The sequence below is a fragment of the Tamandua tetradactyla genome, chromosome 11, assembly GCF_023851605.1.
Source record: "Tamandua tetradactyla isolate mTamTet1 chromosome 11, mTamTet1.pri, whole genome shotgun sequence".
Classification (NCBI taxonomy): Eukaryota; Metazoa; Chordata; class Mammalia; order Pilosa; family Myrmecophagidae; genus Tamandua; species Tamandua tetradactyla.
This window is the reverse complement of record NC_135337.1, coordinates 48,022,989-48,049,534: the sequence shown is the minus strand read 5'-3', so window position 1 is coordinate 48,049,534 and position 26,546 is coordinate 48,022,989. Positions and strand designations below refer to the sequence as shown.

The 26,546-nt window shown below is 40.2% G+C and overlaps 1 protein-coding gene across 1 annotated transcript in view; it reads left to right on the top strand.

The window, feature by feature from the left end:
* AK5 (adenylate kinase 5) overlaps positions 1–26,546 on the top strand; it is a 303,940-nt gene that overhangs the window by 207,160 nt on the left and 70,234 nt on the right. Inside the window, exons 9-10 of the mRNA XM_077120572.1 lie at positions 1,718–1,760; positions 5,866–5,910. Coding sequence (XP_076976687.1) covers positions 1,718–1,760; positions 5,866–5,910 — 88 coding nt within the window. The remainder of the gene's footprint in view (positions 1–1,717; positions 1,761–5,865; positions 5,911–26,546) is intronic.

Sequence of the window (26,546 nt, the reverse complement as noted above, 5' to 3'; positions counted from 1 at the left end):
GGGCCCCTTGCATGATCTCTCAGTGTCACTTTCCTTATCTGTAAAATGAAGGACACGGCTGGATTAGACAGTCCCTGTATCCCAGCTCTGAAATGCGATGATTTTAACAAAGGAAGCTGGGCGGGCGGCTCACTGAGGAATAACTGCTGTTTTGCTATTCATGGAAAGGAGTTAATTAATGGGAATGTGTCCCCTCAATGACCATTCTATCTTCTCTCACCTCGAAGAGCTCCAGATAAACAGGTAACTCTATGAAAACAAGCAGTAAATTTGCCCCAAAGATGTATGTTCTAGAAAGAGCGGTAAGGTTCTGTTTTCAAAGTGCTTTCTTGGCAGTGTACCTCAAGGGAGCTTTAATGCAAATAGGCAACCTCACTTAACTGACTCCTGCAGCAAAGTGAATTAGAGGCAAGAGGCTCCGTAAAGCATGAGCCACAGAGGTACAGCCTCCAGGGAAAGCAGTTTGGCAGAAATCTATCAAAATTACAAATACATTTACTCTTTGATCTCACAGTTTTCCCTCTGGGAATTTATTGTACAATTATATATGCATAAAATGATATTAATTCAAGTTTATCATTGTGCCACTTTTTTGAAATTGGCAACGACAACTCAATGGTCCATAATAAAAAAAAAAACTAATTTAACAAATAAACTAACAAAAAAAAAACATGGCATTATCCATACAGTAAAATACCGAACAGCCAAGAGCATTCTATGGAAAGCTCTCCAGGATATATTGAGAAATGAAAAAGTAAGTAAGAACAGTACTAAAGAATAGGGTGTCTATTATAAACACATATCATGTATAAGTACGCTACTTTCTGTGTAAACAAATGGAAATAATTCTTTATTCAGGTGTATCCATAAATATTTGGAAGTAGTTGTTTGTGTGTATCTGGAAGTATACATGAAAAACTTCTGTAAGTGATTAACTAAAGAAAGTGAGGAAATGGGGAAATGGGATGGATGGAGACATAAGTAAGAATGAGAATTCTCACATTTGCATGTATTACCTATTGAAAAGAAAATTTAAAAGTCTAAAAGTCAAGCGTCAATCAAAGCTGGCCATTCACAACTTTCTATATTTCCTACTTCAGTTCAAGGATTGGCAAACTACGGCCAGCAGGCAGAATTTGGTACTGTCTGTTTTTGTATAAGACAGTTTACTGGAACACAGCCACTCCCGCTTATTTACATATTGTCCACGGCTACTTTTGTGCTATAAATGGCAGAATCAAATAGTTGCAACAGAGACCACGTGGGTCACAAAACTGAAAATATTTACTGTTTGGTCCTTTATGGAAAGAAAGAGTTTTCCAGCCCCAGCTTTACATGGTGGCATTAATAGTAAAACAGCTGTGACTACAGCTATTCATGAGCTTCAAATAACTGAGGGTTTTGGCTTCTTGAAGACAACTTTTCTGTCCACAGATAGCTTATGTTCCAAGAAAATGAGGCGAGATACTGAAATGATCAAGGAGAACATAGCCTCTGGAGTACAGAGCCCAGGTTTAAATCCGGGTTCTGTCCCTCACTTCTGGTGACCTCGGACAACTTCTCTAATTCTCAGCTTCCTTCTGAAAATGTGGACAATAGGAACACTTACCCCCACTGGGTTGTTTGGAAGGTTAAAAATGTTCATGTCAGCAAAGAGTTTAGCACAATATTTATTAGTGTTATCATCTTAATATTGTAACTTTTTTTAAAAAAACAGGGTGATGACCAGTTCAATGTATTTGGAGAAGACACCATGGGAGGTGAGTTTCCTTTATCATTTCAAACCAAAGTTTTCATTTTTGTAGCTTTTTTTGAGCATGTCTTTCTTATTAAATGCCTTCTAAGAGATCATTAAACACCAATAGTTCTTTCCCCTTAGTCAGGGAATATAATTAAGGAGAGAACTCCGGGTCTCTCACCTCTCAGTCCATATAAAGAATCCATGGACTGCCTTACCCAGAGATGTATTTCCTAACTGTGCCCAAAAAACATTACCCCCCAGAGGTTCAATGAAAATGGGATGTTCCAGTCAAATGTTGGGAAATGCCTAATACATTATCCCCTTTGAAAAATTTACATAAATAGTAGCATAGCAGGGCTCCAAGAAATGCTCAGTAAACACAGCTGCTTAACCTTAATTCACCATTCTTCAAATGTATAGGTGTACAGAATCTTTTTCCTGCAAAGTAATTGCTGTCCTGCAGAAGCCATATACCATTGGACCACAACCTAAGAAACACCAGAATTACACTGCTTTGCAATTTTTATCATATTAAAAGCCTCACAAAAACTCAAAGAAATCTAACTATGATTAGCTATACATAGCTGAAAATAGATAAAACCAACTGAATCGGGGAGTACCAAAAATTTAACACTCATGATCGCCAAAGGTAAAAGTACCAGCTAACATTTCCACTCGGTAGTAAGTGTTATTACATGGTCCATGGAGATATGGTTATTGCATTGACTGTGAGCACATACAAGTAAATGATTTTGCTGTTTAAAGAATCCGGGCTCTAATCCTGCACTGAGCCATGAGCAGGAGGTGACGGACAAAGTGCCATTTGAGGACGGTGGCAATAGCAATATGTGGAAATCAGTCACCAATGACATCATAACGATTCATGGGGAAAGTCACATAAACGTGAGCCATAGCATAGCTGTCAGTTAACCAAGCACAAATAATTAACTCTGTCCCATCTGTATAAGGGACGGCTGATGCTCTGAGTTTCTTTTTTCCTGTTTGTAAAAATTAACGTATTCATTATGGAAAAAAATTGAAGGGAAATGTAGAAAATAGAAATTAAAACCGTCTATAACTTTATGAGCTATAGTGGTTATAATCGTGGTTAACAGTCTGGTATATTTCATTCTAATGTATTGTCTCTGGATCTATTCCTACATGGGTGAGCATCAGTATGTATATACAAATAGTATCTCTAAGTTTTTTGTACATTTCATAATATAAGCATGTTCCCATATCATAAAAAACTCTTCTTAATGTTAATTTGTAAAGATTATAGTGTATGAATATACCATCATTTATTTTAAAATAACTATTTTTTTAATGGAATAGGATACAATCATATCAAAAAAACAATAATAACACCGGAGACCCAGGTTCGATTCCCGGAGCCTGCCCATGCAAAAATAAAAATAATAATAATAAGCACAGCTACTTTCCTACATTGCAGGTAGATTAAATATTGCTCAGCTTCAGAAAGATAAAATCACAGACTTGACAGCATGACATCACAATTGGGTCACCCCGTCAAATGCAGCAGTTGTCTGAATTTAACAGAAACCTCCAGATAACAGGATTTTTCTAATAATGATAGTCTATTCCTTAAAGAGAATAGAGCATCTGTTTGATTAAAAATAACTAAAAAATGCATCCTTCAATTTGAAGAGCAAAAGGTTTCAAAGACACAAAATTCAAAACTTGGCTCTTACCTCTGCTTCTAGCACTTTGTCTCCTCTCTCCTTCCACCTCACACCCCATTCACCCAGGTGTGCGGGCTCGCTCGCTCTTTTCTCTCTATCTCTTTCTGTCTCTCTCTCTCGCTCTCTCTAGTTCTCTTTCACTCTCCTAATGGATTCCTGCAAAAATGTACCATTGAATATATAAATTTTTATAAAAATCAGACTAATGATCTAACTTTCAAAAGTAGTTACCTTCATTATAAAATTTAATGTGTAAGTCACAGTCCAATTAGTTCATTTTTGTCTGTAAAAATTGCAATTTATCACCAAGATGGTAAATAAGCACTTTCCCTCCCTCATCCCGAGGTTCCCCATGCATAGGGTGGAGCCCAAAGAACCTCAGCAGCCCAGCATCAGGAAGACACACCCCAGGGGCCCAAGGTTCCAGCAGGAAACACCAAATATTTTGAACTCTTGAGTCTTCATTTTTCAATTTCATGCACCTATATTTATATCTATTCAATGAATGTTGCGGTTTGCAAAGTATCTTCCCTTAGCACAGAGGCTAACGAGGATAATAAATCATTCCAAATATCTTCAGTTACTCTATGGGCCCTCACTTCTGTTGAGCTGAAGGAAAACTCCAGTCTCAGGTGTGTTTTATTTGGCTAGTGTGGTGCTTTAAAAACTTGATTTGGGATGTTAAATTCCCGAGACCACAAGTTCACCCCACTCCACACCGGCCCACTTTGCTCATTGAGAATCCTTGCCTGGCACATCAAGGCAATCTTTCTGGAAGCCATCGTAGTTCTTGTTCATGTGCAGTGTGCCTGCCCCACTTCCGTGGCTGCTGCACTAAGCAGCTCAGAAGTTAGCCAGCCCGAGGACAGAGTCTATCCTACAAGGGCTTCTTAAGCGCCTCACCATCCTCATTTGCTCAGGCTGGCGCTCTAGGATGGAGAATCACTTCCCTATATGGTTCCCACAGATTCCAACTCCGGACTTCAGCAGCATCCTGAACTGACCCACAATATCCACCCCAAAACTCTTGGCAAGGCAGCACATGAACTCTCCTGTTATAGCTGGTCTGACTTGAATACGTATAAAGTCCAATCTTTTTTTTTTTTCGAACCCGGGTCTCCGCATGGCAGGCAAGAACTCTGCCTGCTGAGCCACTGTCGCCCAAAGTCCAATCATTTTAAACAAAACCCTGTGGCCTTAACGCAGGGGTGATTGCTTGTCTCTGCCCCACTCTGAAATGGCCTTAGGTAAAGTGTTGTTTCTCCTGTCCCTTGGTCCTCACACTCAGTCTTTTTTTTTTTCCAATTTGAGGATCCCCAGATTTCAGACTCAAGTGGAAACTGTTGGCATTTTCTGAGTCCAGAGACCCTGAGCTCACACATGGAGCACATGCCGGTTCAGATCTGTGGCTGCAATCATCCCTTCAGGAGACCTTCAGCCCACCCCACGGGCCCACAGAAGGAGGGTTACTGCAGGAGGCTATCTAAAACATGCAGCCATAATAGCATCATAATTTTGGCCAGGGGAATTTTGGTCAGGGGACAAGGGGGACCAATCCTTCACGTTGCCCATTCATTTTCCAGAACCCCAGGATTGCAGCTGTCTGAACCCAAAGAAACATTAGAGATCATTGGGTCCGGCCTCTTCATTTTACAGATGGAGAAACCGAAGTTCAAGGGGAGGAAGTCAGTTGTCTGAGTCCAGCCAGTTGGCATCAGGACCAGAAATGTAACTCTCATCTGCCCACCCAGCAGGGCTTCCCACAACACCACAACTGGAAGTCCTTTAAGGCTCCACAAATTCCTGAAGGTTTTGCACTTTGTCTATAATTCCTGACATATATCATTTCTTTGCCTTAAAGCATGATTCCCAAAATTCCAGCCTACAATCACATCCTTCTTCATTTTCCCTCATCACCACATTATATACTTCTTATTTAATATTTTTATTTAAGTTGACTTGCTGTTTTTACTTAAATACATCTATTTTAAAAGGAAAATTTTATAGCATTGTCTTCCATGGAAAATAGCATCATCTGCTATAAACAGAAACTATTTGAAAAAATTTTCTTTCATATTCTCTGCTTTTGAAAAGGGAGAGTAGCAAATGTTTAAAGATGTATAAAACATTAGCTGGAACACTTACGAAAATTTAAGAATACTTTTAAAAATTAGGTTTCTTTGTGATTTATATTATTTAATGACTTTACCTTTTTGCCACGTAAAATTGATTAACTGAAGGTGGGAGTAAGGCTGAAATGGTCATCGGTACTTATTAATTATGGTCTATTAACACATTTACCCAGCTTCAAACTTCTTACCAAATAAAACTACAAGATTTGGATTTTTACATAACATGAGTAAAACCAGGGTTTCAATGCAGTGTTTCTTGTCAGTAATTTAAATTATTCTTATTTTAAAGGCTTTATGGAAGACTTGAGGAAGTATAAAATTATTTTCATGATTGGTGAGTAACAACCCTCAAATTTCCTAATACAATTGTTAATAATAACAACTTGGAGGGGAAACAAAACAATTGACATCACTCTCTTTTGAAGTTTTAATCCTTTTTTGGTTAGTTTAACATCCTCTAGTCTTCTAGATTGTAGCTTTCATTTATACAGTTTTACGTTGCTTTTGCCTTGTATTTTTTTTCAGGATAGAAAAAGTAGTACTAAAGAATGTGAAATACTTTAGTTTTGCTATACAGTAATAAAATGTGTTATAATCAATTTTCTTGGCCTCAGACTGTACACAGTGAAATGTATTTTCTGTCCAACTTTTATTTTAAGGGCCATACCAGAAAGGAGTAACCCATTTAAACTTCTTGTCTAGGAGTTCAAAGTAAGAGCATTTATTATCACATAGACATCTGTGGGGCTTTTTTTTCATGGCCAAAAAAAAGCTCATAAAAATAGTACAGCATATTTTGTAGTTGTTGTTTCTGCCTACAGGAGTAATATTATTTCTGAATTCCCCATTGTTTACCATTCACAGTTGAATTTTGAAATGTGTTTTCAAACGCCACTTCTCTCTGTCTAGGCAAAACTAACCATTGAGACCACATCAGTTCACCTATTATTAAGTCCTCTGACCTTCAGAAGGTCATATAGAATGTGTAAAAAGCCTTGGCATCAGACAAAGCTTGAGAGCTCCATAGATTATGCTCTAAGAACTGGTGGTCTGGGCAAAAGGTTTTCCTTATTTCTAACCGAACTCTCCTATAGTTCAACTTAGTGATCAGTCAGTACTTTGGGGAAAAAAAAATTCAGCGTACTGTTTAGGCATAAGGTACAAAGTCACTGTGATACAAGGAAAATCAACTGCTCTTCTTCTAGAGTATTTACTGTACTCTGCTTGAGACCTTGGTTCTAAGTACCTTCTTGACAGATGGCAGAATGGAAATTTGGGACTGCATTATTGTAGGTCAATTTGAAGCTTGTAAAAATACTCAGGTTGTCACAGGCACATCAATAGCTGCTTTGATGGGTTTTAAATAAACAAGAGTTGGTTGATTTCAATGGATCAAGTATGAATTTGTCTATATGAAAATATGGCTGAATTTTTCACTTTCAAATTATTGTCTTAGCATCTACCAGAGCCACAGTGCAGCTGTAATATTAGTCAGAGGATAGGCTGATAACCTCACAGTTAGTCCTAAAAGTAAAATTAATATTCCTAAAGCATTGTTCCTCTGTTTTAAAGTGTCCAGTGACTCTCTCTTCCCCACAAAAAGGTCCAAACTCCTCAAATTGGCCTTCAGAGCACTCTACTGTCAGGTACAATCTGTCCTTCCCATTTCCCACTGTACCCCCAGGTGACCCTTCAGCTCCAACCATGCCTGAATATTATCTTTTGAACGGGGCTCTCTTTTGCCAGGCCTTTCACTTGAGCTGTCTTCTCCACTGTCTAATCATGCCCCAAGATCAGGTTTAAGTTCTTGCTCCCTGTGAAATCCTCACGAATTGCCAGCCCTCCTGGCCTGTGCTCCTCTACCCATTTGGGTATCTTATAGATGCCTTGAAAAACAAATATTTGTGGAAATGGTGAAATCTTTAGGAAGCAATGTGGTCAGTTTCCATAACAACTGAAATAGCAAGTGGAATTCATGGGATGGAACCTGCAGGCTGGTGGTGCTGGTGTGACTGTTTCTCACAGGAGTTTTCAGGTTAATTAGGAGTCTCACCAGATGCTCCTTTCTCTATGTAACTGCTACCTGGTCACTGAGAACAAGCAACAGCAATTCTTTCTCCTTAAGTTGGTGGTGTTTCTTGCTCATGATTCAAGGTAATGGTTATAAACTGGGGTAGGGGTTCGGGGGTGGGTGGTGGTGGAATAAGCACTGACCACCATCTGAATTGAAAAAATTTTCAAGGGAAGTGCACCATTTGGACCAAAGGGAAAAGTGGCAAAAATGAACCTAGCTTACCCTTTGAAGACTGTATTTGTAAAAAAGCAGCTCTGTAGCTGGTTATAGAGAAATACTTTCTAAAGCACAGATAAGGGACATCACGGGGTGGGAGTTGATCAAAACAATCGAAAAAGCTTCTGAGGACTTTGGTTATTCACACACAAGATATATGAACCTGTACTGATGTGCAAAACTGAGGTTTAATCATTGCTGAAAATGGAAGATTATTTGGAAAATATTAAATGCGCCACATTATGTCCCACTAACAGCCTCCTACAGTTTTTCACAGCCTTTACTGCCTATATTATTTTGCTTCTTTCTTTTTTTTAATCTCTTGATCATTCTCCTGCTATCAGTCCAATTTATTTTGACTTTTTTCCCCCTTCTCCGTTTTTTATTGCCTTCCTATACCTAAAATGTTGTTTAACCTGAATTCTCATTAATTCATATCCAAAGCCTTAGGAAAAGTGCTTCAGTTTGGAAAACATGTCTGACTTTATACGTGAGGTCTGATGCTAGTGGTATAATGATCAAGACATCACTCAGTGGCCAGAGCTGTCAGAATGCCAGGGGCACAGATGGCCTTGTGTTTACCTTTGCATTGGTGCTAGTGTAAACTCCATTTAAGTAGTAAGCTTTGGAAGGCACTTTGACAGTATTTGGTGCTAATCTGTGCATTTTGAACCATGGTACAACTTGATTTTTAGGGACCTTGGCAGAAAAAGGTCCCGTGGGCCTTGTCTTCACTTGCCCTTTCAAAAGCAAAGAACCCCCCAGAAGTGAGGGAGGGATCAAGGAGAAAGGGCCACATGAACAGAATGCCCCTGTTTACCTGGAGCTCCTTAAGGCCTGCAGAAGTTCTGCATGTGCAGAAGATGCCTGAAAGAAAAGCCTAAGTGCTTGCCAAAAAATGGCAAAGAGGAATGCATCAGAAGAACCAGCAGGAGGCTCCCAAAGCAGGGATGGATGGGACCTGGATGGGGGCTCACCTCAGGGACCAACAGAACCAGGAAGAATCAGGGCTGGAGGATCAGTGAGGAGGACCCTCTGGGGGGAGGTGAGCCCTAGCATGCAGGCAGAACTTGGACAGCAGACAAAGGCTGTGAGTTCTCTGTCCAGTGTGCTCAGTGACCAATTCCTGAGACATTGGATGTCTGCTGGATTGACTCAAGAAAGAATGAGTCAATTGCTATTGGCCAAAAAAATCTGTCTCCCCTAACTGCAGTAATTCTGCTGGTTTTATAGTATCAAAAGACAGGCAGGGCAGGGTACGGTGGCTCAGCAGGCAGAGTTCTTGCCTGCCATTCCGGAGACCTGGGTTCAGTTCCTGGTGCCTGCCCATGCTAAAAAAAAAAAAAAAAAAAAAAAAGATGGGCAAATGAGTGCACTGTGGTTCAGTGGTAGAATGCTCGCCTTACATGTGGGAGACCCGGATTCGATTCCCAGACCATGCACCCCCCCAAAAAAAGACGGGCAGGTTTTAGGATGCGCTTGTGTTCTGAGCACAGTGGTTCCATTAGATGTAATTAGAGGTGATCTAATTATTAAGCATGTGCAGATTGATTACATACTTAGTCACAGAACATATGTAGGAAAATGGAAGCCTTAATATGACGATGGGTGTGATTTGTAGCATTATAATGAGGTATAGATCACTTAGAGACTAAAATCTAAAATCTAAGCCACTGTGCATATCAGGCAGGTCCATTTTAGTTAGATCCAGTTTTGGTTATCAAGATAACTTGGGAATTGGGGTGGGTTAGTTGGAGGCTGACTCAGGTCCCTTCATTAATAAATATCGTGGGCTGTCTTTAGCGATCGCAGGACTCCAAAGTCAAGAAGCCAGATAGAATGAGTGCAAGTGAGGGTCAGTCACAAGGTTTTTACTATCACAAGGACACAAGATAAAGGCTATACAATCATTATCAGAGATCAAGGCAGCTGGATTACAGTTCAGAAATTTCATATATTTCCCTCTATCTACTCTAATATACAAGAAGAAAAAATAGGAATATCTATGTAATGCTTAAATCCTAACTTCTCAGTCATAGGACTATCAAATTATCAGAAATCACTGGATTAGACTAAGAAAACCCATACTCATCTAGATTAGTTGAATTTCCCTCTGAAATGAAAAGAGATAGCTCATGAACTTAGTTGGTTTCATGTACAGAGATAAATTTCCATCTGCCTCTCAAGTCTTATGGCCTGCCCTAAATGTGAAGCTTCATTCTTGCTCCACATGGACACATAATAGCCACAGCCCTTTCTCTCCCAGGATTGGTGCTGACACTAAGGCAATGTCCCAGGCCTGACACTGTATTTTCAAAGGCCAGGCCATTCAGGATGGAAGAAGGTCCCAGTTTGTAAAAGCTACTGGAATGTAATATACCTGAAATGGAATGGCTTTTAAAAAGGGGCATCTATCAAGTTGCAAGCTTGCAGTTCTAAGGCCATGAAAATGTCCAAATTAAGGCAAAGCTATAAAAATGTCCAAACTAAGGCATCCAGGGAAAGATACCTTGGTTGAAGAAGACTGATGATATTCAGGGTCTCTCAGCTGCTGGAAAGGCACAGGGTGATATTGGCTAGCTTTCTCTCCAGGTTTCTTCAACACCTTCCCCAGGGGCCACGGTGGCTCAGCAGGTAAGAATGCTTGCCTGCCAAGCCCAAGGACCCGGGTTCGATTCCCAATGCCTGCCCATGTAAAAAAAAAAAGAAAACACCTTCCCCAGTGGTGTTTTCTTTATGCATCTCCAAAGGTCTCTGGCTCTGTGGGCTCTGTCAGTTCTTTCCAAAATGGCTCCCTCTTAAAGGACTCCAGTGAGCAACCCCACCTTGAATGGAAACCATCTAATCAAAAGTTGCTACCCACAATTGAGTAGGTCACATCTCCATGGAAGCAATAAAAAAGATCCCTCCTGGCAATATTGAATGAGGATTAAAGAACTTAGCTTTTCTGAGGTACACAGCAGATTCAAACCAGCACAGAGAGTAAAGGAAGAAAAACATAAGACTGGTTTTCAAGACAGCCAAGAATGTGTTTTCAAACTGATGAGATAGATGTCTTCCTAATGTTGGAAAATGAGGGTATTGTGTGCCCTACTTAATTATATAAACTGCTTCATTGCAAAAAGGCTCTAAGTAATGTTGAGCTAGAATGTAACATTTTCTACATTTAATCAAACAAATTAATAGAGTTATATCAAGGGTTTACTATGCTCAAAGAACTGTGAGACTCAAAAAGCCATAGAACAAAAATAAATAAATAAATTTAAATTTTTAAAGCATAGAATGTTCTTAAGAACACTGCAGTACATGACAGAATGTCATGGTTCTCAAATTATTTCCTCAATAAAAGGAATGTTGCTAAGTTAATTGAGAATCATCCAAAAGGGCAAATTACTGCTAAAAATAAAAGAACAGGAGAGAATAAGTTTTACCAGGTTAAGTGAATGGAGACTTCACACTCATTGTCTCCCTACCCATTAATTGAAATTGTTTGGGCAGCACCATTAACTCTCCCAAGAGAGTTAACTGACTCATCTAGTGAAGTTTTAAGTGCTCAGTCTGTCCACTTAATGGCTGAATGTATTCAAGGAAATGGCAAATGTTCTCCTGCTGATTGATTAGCAATTGAGTCAAAGCCACATCTCCGGGCCTGACTCACTGAAATCCTTGTTTGCTTACTTGTTCTGAGACCCACTGAGAATGAACAGTAAACACTGACCGTTGCTACAGACCCTAGCAGGACCCAGCAGTGGAGAGGAGAGAATAAAAAAAAACCTTATGTTTGTTTTCAAGCTCTCTGTGCCCTTGGGCCAAGACTTAGCCTGTCTGAGTTTCTGCTTCCTTTATTTTTTTTTGAGATAGATACAGTGGGATAGAAGCACGATTGCTACCCAATTGCTCCTACCCCAGATAAAAAAAGGGCTGGGAAAATTTGATGAGCGTCAAGGTTTGGCATGATTGTAAGATGACAGGAACAGTCCATTGTAAAGTGTGGTGGACTGGTGTTTAGCATTTCCCGACCAATTCATCTTTGTTAATGCAATATAACGTATGTCTAACTTACTGAACGTGTTCAACTTTGCTTCAAGGTTTATAGCATTGTTAACCCCATTTTCCATATGAGGAAACAGAAGTTCAATGAAGCAAAATGTTACCAGATGTGGGTCCATGTTTGTTCTAGTTTGCTAGCTGCTGGAATGCAACACACCAGAGACGGATTGGCTTTTAATAAAGGGGGATTTATTTTGTTGGTTCTTCAGAGGAAAGGCAGCTAACTTTCCACTGAGGCTCTTTTCTTACGTGGAAGGCACAGGATGGTCTCTGCTGGTCTTCTCTCCAGGCCCCTGGGTTCCAACAACTTTCCCCGGGGTGACTTCTCCAAAGGCCTGGGCTGAGCTGCTAGGCTGTGCTACATTGCGTTCTCTCATTTAAGCACAAGCCAATTAAGTTAAACGTCACTCATTGCAGCAGACACGCCTCCTAGCCAACTGCAGATGTAATTAGCAACAGATGAGGTTCACATACCATTGGCTTATGTCCGCAGCAACAAGATTAGGTATGCTCACCTGGCCAAGTTGACAACTGAATCTAACTAACACATGTCCACCCCTTGTCAACTTGGCAACTTCAAGCATCACCTTAAACAAATGCAAAAAAAATTCTGTTCTTGCTGTGGACCTGTGAATCTCAAAACAAGTTGTCTAGTGCCAAGATGCAAAGGAGGATATTCACAGGATATTTCCATAGGGAGAAATTGGAAGGAAAACCTGCAGGCAAACACCATTGGATTTCAAAGTCTGAAAGCCATTTATCCTTTGGCTGTAGAAAGTGGCAGTCCCACCCCTTCCAAGGGCCTATGCAGTGGCCGGCCTCTTTCCAAATCAACCTCGGGGAACATCGAGGAGACCACCTCTGGGCTCCACTCTCTCCAGGCATCAGGGCCACTCCTGGGCTCTCTGCCATTTCTGGGGCACACGCTCAACCCCTCCACATGGTGGCAGCCAGGCTCTCCCAGTCCCCCAAGGAGCGTGCTACGCCTTTTCCAAGGCCCGAGGCTGCACAATTCTTCCACTGCAATGAGAGGGAAGACTCATCCTCGCCCTTCAGGGTAAACTCACCCTCTCCACGTATACAGGTGGGTCCACTCTCCTGGCCGAGGTTTCTTGACTTCAGACCCAAACTTCCATAGTTCTCACTCTGCAAACTCCAATCTCTCCCTTTTGTGTCCTCCTTTGTCAAGATTGGCGGTGGTTTCATTTACACCAACAGTCTCTTCAAGCCCTCCAGGACTTCTCCATCAATCTCTTCACAGTTCCTCCAAAGTCTTCCCCTTAGCCATCCAAAACACAGTTCCAACAGATCTGGTATTTGCAAACCGCAGCAGCACCCCACTCTCCGGTACCAACTCTGTTCTAGTTTGCTAGCTGCCGGAATGCAACACACCAGAGACGGATTGGCTTTTAATAAAGGGGGATTTATTTTGTTGGTTCTTCAGAGGAAAGGCAGCTAACTTTCCACTAAGGCTCTTTTCTTACGTGGAAGGCACAGGATGGTCTCTGCTGGTCTTCTCTCCAGGCCCCTGGGTTCCAACAACTTTCCCCGGGGTGACTTCTCCAAAGGCCTGGGCTGAGCTGCAAGTGCTGAGATGAGGAATGCTGAGCTGCTAGGCTGTGCTACATTGCGTTCTCTCATTTAAGCACAAGCCAATTAAGTTAAACATCACTCATTGCAGCAGACACGCCTCCTAACCAACTGCAGATGTAATTAGCAACAGATGAGGTTCACATACCGTTGGCTTATGTCCGCAGCAACAAGATTATGTATGCTCACCTGGCCAAGTTGACAACTGAATCTAACTAACACAATGTTCTAGACCCACAAGAACAAATTCAAGGGCACAGCACAGATAGAGCAGTAGGTAGAAAATTTATTGAGTATACATTCAGTTTCAAACTAGCATGGGGGGGTTCCCAGAAGAATTCCAGGACAATGCTCTTGGAGAGTCCTTCCTCTCTGCTGGCCCAATGTCTTGGGAACATGGGGAGTAAAGTCTCCAGGCATCCCCAGGGCATGTCACTGGGCATCCCCTGGACATTCCTCCCTAGGAGATGTCGAGACCTACACTCCCAAGGTGGGGCCTGCCCCACCTGAGAGAGGTCTAGGACAATGCAACCAGGAATGCTTTTGTCCTCTTGTTTCCTGTTTCCTGAGAGCTAAACAGTGAGTAGGTTCTAGAAGAAGGAAAGCTTTATATTCAGCCACAGTGGGTCTCAATAGAGACTAAATGATCAAGGCCTGGATAGAAGACAATCCCATTGGAAAATACCAAAATCCCATGTCATAGAACAAAGGTGACTCCCTAGAATGTCAAAGAGAACACTTTGTTCAGTACAAGAGTCCTGTGTTACAAAAGATGAATGTCTTAGAAGACATAGAAACAGAGTAAAGGAAAAAGGAGACTCTCATGAAAGCAAGAGGATCTCTTTCAAAGAGAGAAGAAAAGGAGTAGATCAGCAGGAGGAAGGGTCTGTGTCCCCAGAGAAGAGGAAAGTGTGTGGGGAATCTCAGAGAGCCAAGATGAGCAAAAGAAAGAGAAAGACCCAGGGAAGTGGGGGGTTGAATTAGGACTCAAGGGCAGCATCACCCACTGCTCTGAGTCTCCTTGTATCTGTGTGGCTTAGAGATGGGCTCCTGCCACCTCTAAGAGGGAGCCAGGGGACTCCGAGTAGACGGGGATTATGTCCTTGGAGAGTCAGCTCAGAGTCCCCAGATTCCTAGAGACCAGAGTTGCATGACAACATAGGAGAGAATAACAATGAGCCAGACTAGAAGAAAAAGGAAAGCATGCAGCCAAGCCTCCCAGTCAATAGCCATGACTTACCAGTCCAGACAGTTGGAGAGAATTGCCTCCAGGCTGGCTCACCAAAATATGTTGCCAGATTTGGGTCTAGGTTCTTGGCTGCACCACAAAAAAGAATTCAAGGGCACAGCACAAACTGAGTAAGCTGGTAGAAAGTTTATTAAGTATGCAGGCAGAGAAGGGGCATATGGACACTCCCGCAAGAAAAGAAATGAGTGGCTAAAGTCCCTGACTGTGGAACCATCTGCTTTTATAGATTTTTACTCTTTTTGTAACTTGTCTGAACTATGTTACTACCCTCCCCTTTTCCCTACTTTGTTATTCTTGATCTTAGATGACTCACTCAGGTGGGGTCCCTTGGCCCTTGGGAGCCATTTATTGCTGTTCTTCTCAAAGATATGTTTCTCCTTGGGACCTGACTGCTCCCTGGAATTTGCCCTTTGCTCATCAGCCAATCACCCTCCTAATTCTAACCCTGCCTTGACCTTGCTAATGACACAAAGCCAATCAGGAGCAAAGTCTAAGCTAAGACAAGAACCCAGTTCTCTTTTTTCCCAAATCCTGTACTTATCCAATTATAAGAGCATTTGCTGAGAAAGAGATTTGGGTGTGTCTAAAAACAAGAGTCTAGGAGCCACAGAGACAGCAGGAAAAGCCACAGGGGGTGGGGGGGGAAGAATGTCAAGGATTGACAATTCACATGTATAACAGAGAAGAGAAACAGGAGGATGCTGGCTAGAGCATCTAAGACATCAAGACTGGACTGAAGATAAGGGGTAAGCCAGATCGGCGTCCTTTTTTGTAAAATTGAGATATATTATATAATCACATATCATATAATCATCCAAAGTGTGCAATCGATAGTTCATAATATCATCATACAGCTGTGCATTCATCATCACAATAGAGTCTTGAACATTTTCATTACTCCCCAAAAAAATTAAAATAAGAATAAAAGTTAAAAATAAAAGTAAAAAAGGACACCTAAAATATCCCATGCACCCCCATAACCCCAATTTGTTTTCTTTTTTTTTTTTTTTCTTGCTCATCTGTCCATAAGCTGGATCAAGGGAGTGTCAGTCACATGGTGTTCACAATTACACGAATATACCTTAAAAGCTCTGTACTTACTCAGTTATCTTCAAGAATCAAGGCTATTGGATTACAGTTCAAAAGTTTCAGGTATTTCCCTCTAGCTACTCCAGTACCCCCCAAACTGAAAAGGGATATCTATACACTACCTCCAGAATGACCTCTTGACTCTATTTGAAATCTCTCAGCCACTGAAACTTTATTTTGTTTTATTTCTCTTCCCCTTTTTGGTTCAGAAGCTTTTCTCACTCCCACGTTGCCAGAGCCAGGCTCATCCCCAGGAGTCCTGTCCCCTGTTGCCAGGTAGACTTATACCCCTAGGAGTCGTGTCCCTCTTAGGAGGGAGGCTAGTGAGTTCACCTGCAGAGTTGGCTTAGAGAGAGAGGCCACATCTGAGTAACAAGAGGTTCTCTGGGAGTGACTCTTAGACATAATCATAAGTAGGCTTGGCTTCTCCGCTGCAGGAATGTTTCATGAGGGCTGGCCCCAAATTGGGGCTATCAAATTAGCAATCACCAATGCTTGAAAGAATATAAGGTCTTCCCCAAGTGGGGAAGTTTAATATTTCCAACTTTTCCCCCAGTCCCTCAAGGAGACTTTGCAAATACTTTTTAATCTTCTGCCCAGACTACTCTGAACTGTATTGGGACACCACACCAACCTGTACAAACCAAAAAGATCTCACTCCCTATTCAAGGCTCCTTAAAATTATGGTGTTTGAATAAGCTGGCCATACAAGTTAAATCAGATGGTGTGCTACCCAAAATACAAATTTTGCACCAATAAAAATCTCTTCCTTTGTTCTCACATAGAACTTGAAGTTTTAAAATACAGTCAATATCATCCTTTACTCTTTAGTCTTATTTACCTTACTCCTACTGAGATTAGCTTCATTCATATCTCTAATTGAAGTCTGATCTCTTTTTCAGTGTTTTTAACAATTGCTGTATGGGTTAACTCTGACTTTTGTAGCTGCAGAACTCTAGCTCAAGTCTCAGGTATCACATAAATACCCGAAATTCCAGGAAATGACCAGGTTATACACAAAGAACTCAGTATCTCAAAATTTAGAAATAACAGTTACAAATCTGGAACAGGTGTGACTGTTGTAAGAGTTTACAGTCTAGGAGCCTTTACAATAGGCCTTCACTTGATAACGTATACTCTTGAATTCAGTTCTTGGAGTTTGCACACTATAATAATTAGTCCATATTAATGAGGCATTGTAATATTTGTCTTTTCATTTCTGACTTATTTCCCTTAACCTACTGTCCTCAAGGTTCATTTACTAGTTGTATGCCTCACAATTTCAATCCTTCTTGCAGCCGCTTAGTAGTCCATTGTAGGTATACACCACAGTTCCCTCTTCCATTCCTCAGTCATTGTACCCTTAGGCCACCTCCATCCATTGCAAATCTCAAACACTGCCACCATAAACACCAGTGTGCAAACGTCCATTCCTGTCCTCGCTCTCAGTTCCTTCACCTAACTACAGAGTTGCAGGATCATATGGCAACCCCATTCCTACCTCCTGGGGAGCCACCACACTGCCCTCCTAAGATGCTACACCACTCTCCTCCCCACCAACAGTGAATAGGTACATCTCTTTCTCCACATTTTCTCCAGTACTTGTGTCTCTCTGTTTTTAAACTGTTTTATTCACACATTATTCAATCTGACCTAAGTAAAACATCAATGGTTCCTGGTATAATCACATAGCTATTACTTTTTCATCACAATCTGTACGAGGACATTTCCATTTCTTCCACAAAGAATCCCATACTCCTTCCCCATATCCCCCACTTATTGATACTGAGCCTTGGCATATTGCCTTTGTTACGTTTGATGGAATCATACTGCAATGTTACTGCTAACTATAGACCCTAGTTTGCATTAATTGCATTCCCTGCCCCATACCATCCCTTTTTCAACACCTTGCAATGCTGACATTCATTTGTTCTCCCTCATGTAAAAACATTCTTATATTTGTACATTTAATCTCCCTCATTGTTCACTCTAGGCATCTCTAAGTTATACCGTACCAGTCTTTATCCTCTGTCTTTCCTTCAGATGTCATACATGCCCCCTGCCCTCCTCCTTCAATCATACACTCAGGTTCATTCAGTGTACTTACACTATTGTGCTAGCATCAGATGGTATTGTGCTATTCCTTTCCGGACAATCAGTCTTATTGAATATTTTGTACTCTTTCAGCATCAAATGTCCAATCTCTACCCTCTTTCTTATCTTCTGATAACCTGTGTTCTCAACTTTAACTCTCGAAGTTCACTCACTAATGTTAGTTCATAGTAGTGAGACCATACAGTATTTGGCCTTTTGTTTCTGGCTAATTTCACTCAGCATAATGTCCTCAAGTTTCATCCATATTGTTGCATGCTCCATTACTTTATTCTGTCTTACAGTTGTGTAATATTCCATCATATGTATATCCCACAGCTTGTTTAGCCACTGGTCCATTGATGAACATTTGAGCTGTTTCCATCTCTTGGCAATTTGTGAATAATGCTGCTGAATATATCGCTGTACAAATGTCTGTTTGTGTCCTTGTCTTCCTTTCCTCCAAGAATATACCTCATAATGGGATGCTGGATCATATGGCTGTACATATAGCTACTCTGTACTTAGCTTCCTGAGGAACCGCCAAGCTGCCTTCCAGAATGGTTGCACCATCCTACAAGCCCACCATCAATGAATAAGCATGCCTCTTTCTCCACATCCTCTCCAACACTTGTGGTTTGATTTGCATTTCCCTAATAGCCCATGAAGTTGACCATCTTTTCATATGTTTTTAACCATTTGTATTTCCTCTTCTGAAAAATGTCTATCCATGTCTTTGGCCCATTTTTCAGTTGGATTATTTGTCTTTTGGTTGTTGAGGTATAAATTCTCTTTATATATTCTGGATATCAAACCCTTATCTCATATGTGGTTTCCAAATATTGTCTCCCATTGTATAGGCTGCTTTTTTACTTTCCTGACAAAGTCCTTTGATGCACAAAAGTGTTTGATTTTGAGGAGATCCCATTTATCTATTTCATTTTTCATTTCTTAAGCTTTGTGTATAAGGTCTAGGAAACCACATCCTTTCACAAGAGTGATGGGATATTTCCCTACATTTTCTTCTAAACATTTTGTGGTCTTAGCTTTAATGTTTAGGGCTTGATCCATTTTTAGTTAGTTTTTGTATAAGGTGTGAGATGTGGATCCTCTTTCATTCTTTTGAATATGGATAACCAGTTCTCCAAACATCATTTACTCAAGAGGCTGTTCTGAACAGTTGAGTTGGCTTGACTGCCTTATCAAAGAGCAGTTGTCCTTAGATGAGAGGGATTATTTCTGAACACTCAATGAGATTCCATTGGTCAGTATATCTATCTTTATGCCAGTACCATGCTGTTTTGAACACTGTAGCTTGTAATATGCTTTAAAGTCAGGTAGTATGAGACCTCCCACTTCATTCTTCTTTCTCAAAATATTTTTAGCTATTTGGGGCACCTGCCTTTCTGAATAAATTTGGTTACTGGTTTTTCTATTTCTGCAAAGTAAACTGTTGGGATTTTAATTGGGATTGCATTGAATCTATAAATCAATTTGGGTAGAATCGACATTTTAACTATATTTAGTCTTCCAATCCATGAGCACAGTATGTCCTTCCATTTATTTGGTCTCTTTGATTTTTTTTTTTAGCAATTCCTTATAGTTTTCCAGGTATAAATCTTTTGTGCCCTTGGTTAAATTTGTTCCTAAATACTTTATTCTTTTGGTTTCTATTGTAAATGAAATTTTTATTCTTGGTTTCCTCCTTAGAATGCTCATTACTAGTGTATAAAAACTCAACTGATTTTGGGGTGTTGATCTTTTACCCTGCGACTTTGCGGGACTCAATTATTAGCTCTATTAGTTTTGCTATAGGTTTTTTATTTTGTATATGTCAACTGCCAACAGTGAAAGTTTTACTTCTTCCTTTCCAGTTTGTATGCCTTTTATTTGTTTTTCTTGTCTCATTGCTCTAGCTAAAACATCCAGTACAATGTTGAATAATAATGGTGATAGTGGGCATCCTTGTCTTTTTCCTGATCTTAAAGGGAAAGATTTCAAAACTTTCCCCCACTTAATATGATGTTGGCTGTGGGTTTTCATATATTCCCTTTATTATGTTGTGGAAGTTCCCTACTGTTCTTGTTCTTTGAAGTGCTTTTCATCAAGAAAGAATGTTGAATTTTGTCAAATGTCTTTTCTGCATCAATTACTATGATCATGTGGTTTTTCTGCTTTGATTTATTGATGTGATGTATTACATTAATTAATTTTATTGTGCTTAACCAATCTTGTGTATCTAGAATAAATCCCACTTGGTCATGGTGTATAATTCATTTAATGTGACACTGGATTAGATTTGCAAGTTTTTTGTTGAGGAGTTTTGCATTTATATTCATTAAAGGGCTTGGTCTGTAATTTCCTTTTCTTTGTCTTTCTTTCATATTGCAGTAATGTTGGCTTCATAGAATGAGTTAGGTAGTTTAAATCTTTTTACATTTATTGAAACTTGCTTTATGATCCAGCATATGGTCTACACTTGAGAATGATCCATGAGCACTTGAGAAAAATGTGTATCCTATTGTTGTAGGGTGTAATATTCTGCAATTATTTGTTAAGACAATTTATTATGTTATTCAACATCTGTTTCCATATTGATCCTCTGTCCAGATGTTCTATCCATTGATGAAAGCAGGGAATTGAAGTCTCCAACTATTACTATAGAGGTGTTTACTTCTCTTTTCAGTGTTGTCAGTGTGTGCCTCGTGTATTTTGGGGCACTCAGGCTTGGTATCTAAATATTTATGACTGCTACGTCTTCTTGATGAATTGTTCCTTTTATTAATACATGGTGCCCTTTTTCATCTCTTTTAATTATTTTACATTTGAAGTGTCTAATTTGATGGATATTAGTATAGCTACCCCTGCTATTTTCTGGTTGTTGTTTGCATGAAATATCTTTTTCCAGCCTTTCACTTATTATCTATTTTTGTCCTTGGGTCTAAAGTGAGTCTCTGTTAACAGCATATATATGGGTCCTGTTTTTAATCCAATCTGCCAGTCTGTCTTTTGATTGGGAAATTGAATCCATTAACATTTAATACACTATGGACATTTAATGTTATTATGGTAAAAGCAGTGCTTTCCTCTACCATTTTGTCTTTTGGATTTTATATGTCATATCTTATATTTTTTCTGTTTTTGCCTTTACTGATACTCCTCCTTTCTACACTTTTCTCCAGACCTCTCTGTCCTGTCTTTTCTCATCTGCCTGTGGTTCTCCCTTTAGTATTTCTTGTGTAGCTGGTCTCTTATTTACAAACTCTCTCAGTGACTGTTTGTCTGAAAATATTTTAAATTCTCTTTCATTTTTTAAAATTTTTGTTGATGCAACAACATACAAGCACATACATTCCTATACAAACTTTCCATACATGGTGTGCAATCAATGGCTCACAATATCATCACATAGTTGTATATTCATCATCTCTTTCATTTTTGAAGGACAGTTTTGCTGGATATAGAATTCTTGGTCTCTTTCAGAATCTTAAATATATCATACCACTGCCTTCTTGCCTCCATGGTTTCTGCTAAGAAATCTGCATATAGTCCTATTGCGCTTCCCTTGTATGTGATGGATTGCTGTTCTCTTGCTGCTTTCAGGAGTTTCTCTTGCCTTTGGCATTTGACAATCTGATTAGTTTCTTTTAGTAGGTTTATGCATGTCTATTCTGTTTGGGGTACACTGTGCTTCTTGGATCTGTAATTTTGTGTCTTTCATAAGAATTGTGAATTTTTAAGTGATAATTTCCTCTTTTATTCTTTCTGCCCCTTTTCCCTTCTCTTCTCCTTCTAGAACACCTGTAATGCATTCCTTTGTGCTTCATTTTGTCATTTAACTCCTTAATTCCTGCTCACATTTTTCCATTCTTTTCCCTATTTGTTCTTTTGTGTGAAGGATTTCAGATGTCCTGTCCTGTAGTTCATTAATCCTTTCTTCTTCCTCTTCAGATTTGCTGTTATAGGTCTCCATTGTGTTTTTTATTGTGAAAAATAACATATACAAAAAAGCAGTAAATTTCAAAGCACACTACAACAATTAGTTATAGAATAGATTTCAGAGTTTGGTATGGGCTACGGTTCCACAATTTTAGATTTTTCCTTCTAGCTTCTCCAAGACACTGGAGACTAAAAGAAATATCAATATAATGATTCAGCGGTCATACTCTTTTGTTAAATCTTTTCTTCTCTGTGATCCATTGTGTTTCATTCCCATAAGCTCTGCCATTTGTTTTTTCAAGCTTTTGAGTTCTTCTTTACAGTTATCCAATGTCTTCTTTATAATCTTTATCTTTTTTACCATATCTTCCCTCAACTTGTCAATTTGATTTTTGACTTGATTTATCATGTTTTATTGAACAGTAATCCATTGTTTCAACTCCTGTATCTTGTTTGAAAAGTTAGTTGTTCCTTTAACTAACTTTGTTTTTCCTGGAATGACTCATAATTTTTTGTTGTGTCTCGACAACTGGTTTCCTTGATTAGTTTATTCTGGAGGTTGTTTTCACTCTTTTACCTGGGTTTTTTCTTGGTTGGTTCTTGGTTTTTGTTTTTTGGTTCTCAATTCAAATTATTCTAGACCTTTAGCATAGCTTCTACTTAACTGCTCAAAATTTTTCAACTCTTATTTTCCTGGTTCTTGGCCTGCCATATGGAACCCATTTTTGAGGACTATCTCCCCAAATATGATTGATCCCAAACAGATTTTCCCCTACAAGATAGGCTCAGGTCTCAGGAGGAGGGTGTGTAATCAGTATCAAGTTTCCCTGAGGATGAGACCCAGCAGGTTGTCTGACTTCCTTTTTTTTATATTTTTTTAGTGTTTTATTTATTAGGTTGTCTGACTTTCATGTAGAGTCTCTGGACTCTGTGCTTTTCCTTGTCAGCCTGCTCCTCCCCACTGGCATAATGTGATGTGGAGTGTTTAATTCTCAGTCTGCCAGGGGTGTGGTTAAGACAGATTGAGGTGGAAGGCAGGTTAAACTGTTTCTGGTTCCAGCCCCTGGGATCTGAATGCTCTTAAGAAAGGCCACCATTTGAGCTGGCCACCCCCTTTCCTTGGGAAAGATATGCCCTTTAAGGAATTAGGTCCTTCACTTGACATATTATCTTGACTCTGCCCTTGCCTAGGTCAAGCTGAAATTGAAAATGCTTGAGGCTTTTCTCAAATGAGCAACTTAGAATACTTTTTGAAAAAGAGAAAGAGAGATACAATACCTTTAAAGAGCTATCTTCCAAGGGTCACTAGTCAAGAGCCAGAGCTGGTACCCAGCTCTATAAAAGGGCACAGCCCTTTTCCAGTATTCTGAGTTTAGCTGACTCCAGAAGACTCTGGTTTGGGGGGATTTGTTTGTTGGTTGGTTTCGTTTGGTTTGGTTTTCCTTTATCAATCCCTACCTCTCTGCTAGAAGAGTAGCCTCAGGGCTACTTTCATGCTTTCTCTGGATTTACCTGTTCTCAGAGCTTGTATTTAGCAGTCCAGATTTGTTTATTAAAACTGTAATTGATCCTCACACGGGGGCACCAAAAAAAAAAAAAAAAAAGAACAAAAACCTGCAATTGGAGCTTGGCTGAGCCACCTTCCCTTTCTCCTAATCCAGTCTGCTTCTTTTTCCCACAAGAAAGTGTCTCCAGCAGTCTGCTGTGTCAGTAGGGGGAGGGCTGCCAGCTTCCACAGGTTGGAAGCTTTAATGACAGTTCTGTGCTTTGATCTTGGCCCTTCCACCCACTCCAGACTGGTGTACAATGTGTGTCTGGTCATGGATGTCCCCCAAACAGTTGTATATGGTTCCTGCTATTTACTAGTTGCTCTAGAGGACTATCTGTACCTCCCTATGCCACTATCTTGCCTTCCATCAATCTTTTTTGTGAGCACCTGGTGGGGTCTATGGAGAAAAGTCTGCAAGAGAATACCAATACCCCTGCAAGTGTCCTGTCCCCAGAGGAGGGGTCTTCACAATCTCTTACAGCCTGTACTTGATTTCTATCAATATGTTAACTATTATCCCATTTAATCCTCACACCAGCTATGAGTACTCGTATTCTTCCCTATTTTACATATGAAGAAATTGAGACTCCAAGATGTTAAGTAACTTTCTCAATGCTACATAGTTTATAACAGAGTTGGGACTCAGACCTGAGTCTCTCAAATTTCAAAGCCCCTGGTTTAAAAGCATCTGTAGATATGTAATGAGGCCAAAACATAGATGAGGTCGGGGAAGTAGATGGCAGAGGAGTATTGTGAGTGACAGAAGAACATGCCATAATTATGTGAGTAAGTGTTCTCTTTCACTTTGTTCCTGTATATTCAACTGTTGTCTGAAAATAAAGATGAAATAATAAGACATTGAATGAATAACAATGAAACAGACCTCTGAGTGCCAATGCCTTTAAGAGCCATGCTTCTCCCATTGATGTGAAGTTGCATATTAACTTCAAAACAGGAAACCATTGAATCAATATAAGTATCCTGAACCATTACTGTATCTCTGTGCTGGTTTGAAGCTATTATGTTTGTGCTAGTTTGAAACTGTCATGTGCCCCAGAAAAGCCATGCTCTTTAATTCTCATTCAGTATTGCTGGGTGGAATCTTTTTGTTTGTTTCGATGGAGATGTGACCCACCCAATGTGGGTGGTAACTTTTGATTAGATGGTTTCCATGGAGATGCATCTCCACCCATTCAAGGTGGGATTGCTTATTGGAGCCCTTTAAGAGGGAACTGTTTTGGGAAAAGCTTTAATGCTGACAGAGCCCACACAGCCGAGACCTTGGGAGATACAGAAGGAAAACACTCCTGGGGAAGACTTATGAAATGAGGAAAGAAAGCTAGCAAATATTGTCATGTGCCCTCCCAGCTGAGAGAGAAACTTCAAACTTCGTCAGCCCTTTCTTTGGAGTTAAGGTATCTTTCTCTGGATGCCTTAATTTGGACATTTCCACAGCCTTAGAACTGTAAACTTGCAGCTCAATAAATTCCCTTTTTAAAAGCCATTCCATTTCTGGTATATTACATTCTGGCACTTACAAACTAAAACATGAACCTCAGAAAATGCCATGTTCTCTTAATCCATTCCTGTGGATGCCAACCTATTGTGGGTGGGATCTTTTGATTAGGTTATTCCAATTGATATTAAACCCACCCATTCAAGGTGGGTCTTAATCCTTTTTACTGGAGTCCTTTATGAGAGGATAAAGGACAGAAAAATCCAGAGAGCTTAGAGAGAAGTTTGAAGAGAGCTTATAGAAAAAGCCCCCGGAGAGGACTCAGAAGAGAGAAAAGCCCTGGAGGTGCTAAGAGAGGATACCAGAAGCTCAGAAAAGAGGTCACTGGAGCCGGGAGTTGAAAGCAATGAAACCTGGGGGCAAAGGACCAGCGGATGCCAGCCATTTGCCTTCCCATGTGTCATAGTGAGGTCCAGGTGTCAACTAGACCAGGTGATGATGCCCCATTGTTGGGGACTTAAATATCAGCATGTGAAATTCATCAATTGCTGAGTACATCTGTAGTCAGCTAAAGGGAGCACCTTCCTCAATGAGTGATGTTTAATTTAATTAGCTGGAGGCTTAGAAGAGAGGTCAGCAGAGAGCTCAGCAGCTCAGCATACCTCATCTCAGAACTAGGAGCTCAGACACAGACGTTTGGAGATGCAGAAAGGAATTACCCTGGGGAAAACTGTTTGAACCCAGAAGTTGGGAGGGAAGCCCAGCAGACGTACACCATGTGCCTTCCTATGTGAAAAAAAAAGCCAGAAGAAAAAGCTGCCTTACCTCTGAAGAGCTATACATTTGTAACTAAATAACTACCCCCTCCCTTTATTAAAAGCCAGCCCATCTCTGGTGTGTTGCTCTGACAGCTTTAGCAAACTAAAACACCATGTGTCAGAGGTGTCCCAGATAATGCCTCAATAGGGACATTTTCATGGTCTTATGTTCTAGTTTGCAAGCTGCTGGAATGTGATATACCATAAATGGAACAGCCTTTTTAAAAGGGGAAGTTTATTAAATTGCAAGTTTACAATTCTAAGGCCATGAAAATGTCCAAATTAAGGCACCAACAAGAGGTTACCTTCACTCAAGAAAGGCAGATGAAGTTCAGGGTTTCTCTCTCAACTGGAAAGTCACGTGATGAACATGGCGCTGTCTGCAGGCGTTCTCTCCAGGCTTCTTGTTTCATGAAGCTCCCTCGGGGACATATTCCTTCTTCATCTCCACAGGTCACTGGCTGGTGGACTTGGCTCTCTTCAAAATGCTTCCTCTTTGGAAGGATTCCAGTAAACTAATCAAGCCCCACCTGGAATGTGTGGAGTCACATCTACCTCTAATCTAAAAGTTAATACCCACAATTGAGTATGTCACATCTCCACAGAGATGATCTAATCAAAAGATTCCAACCTACATTATTGAATAGGGATTAAAATACCCACAATTAGGGTCCAGAGGGTGAAATGTGCTGGCCTGAAAGGATTATGTGCCCTAGATGAACCATGGTTTAATCCTGATCCAGTCTTGTAGGTATTAAGGAAATGAGGCTGCACTTTCAAAAAACTTGACTCAAAGAAAGGCAAGACAGTTATCTAAAGGGAAGGCAAGGTTGAGGGCAGAATAGTTTT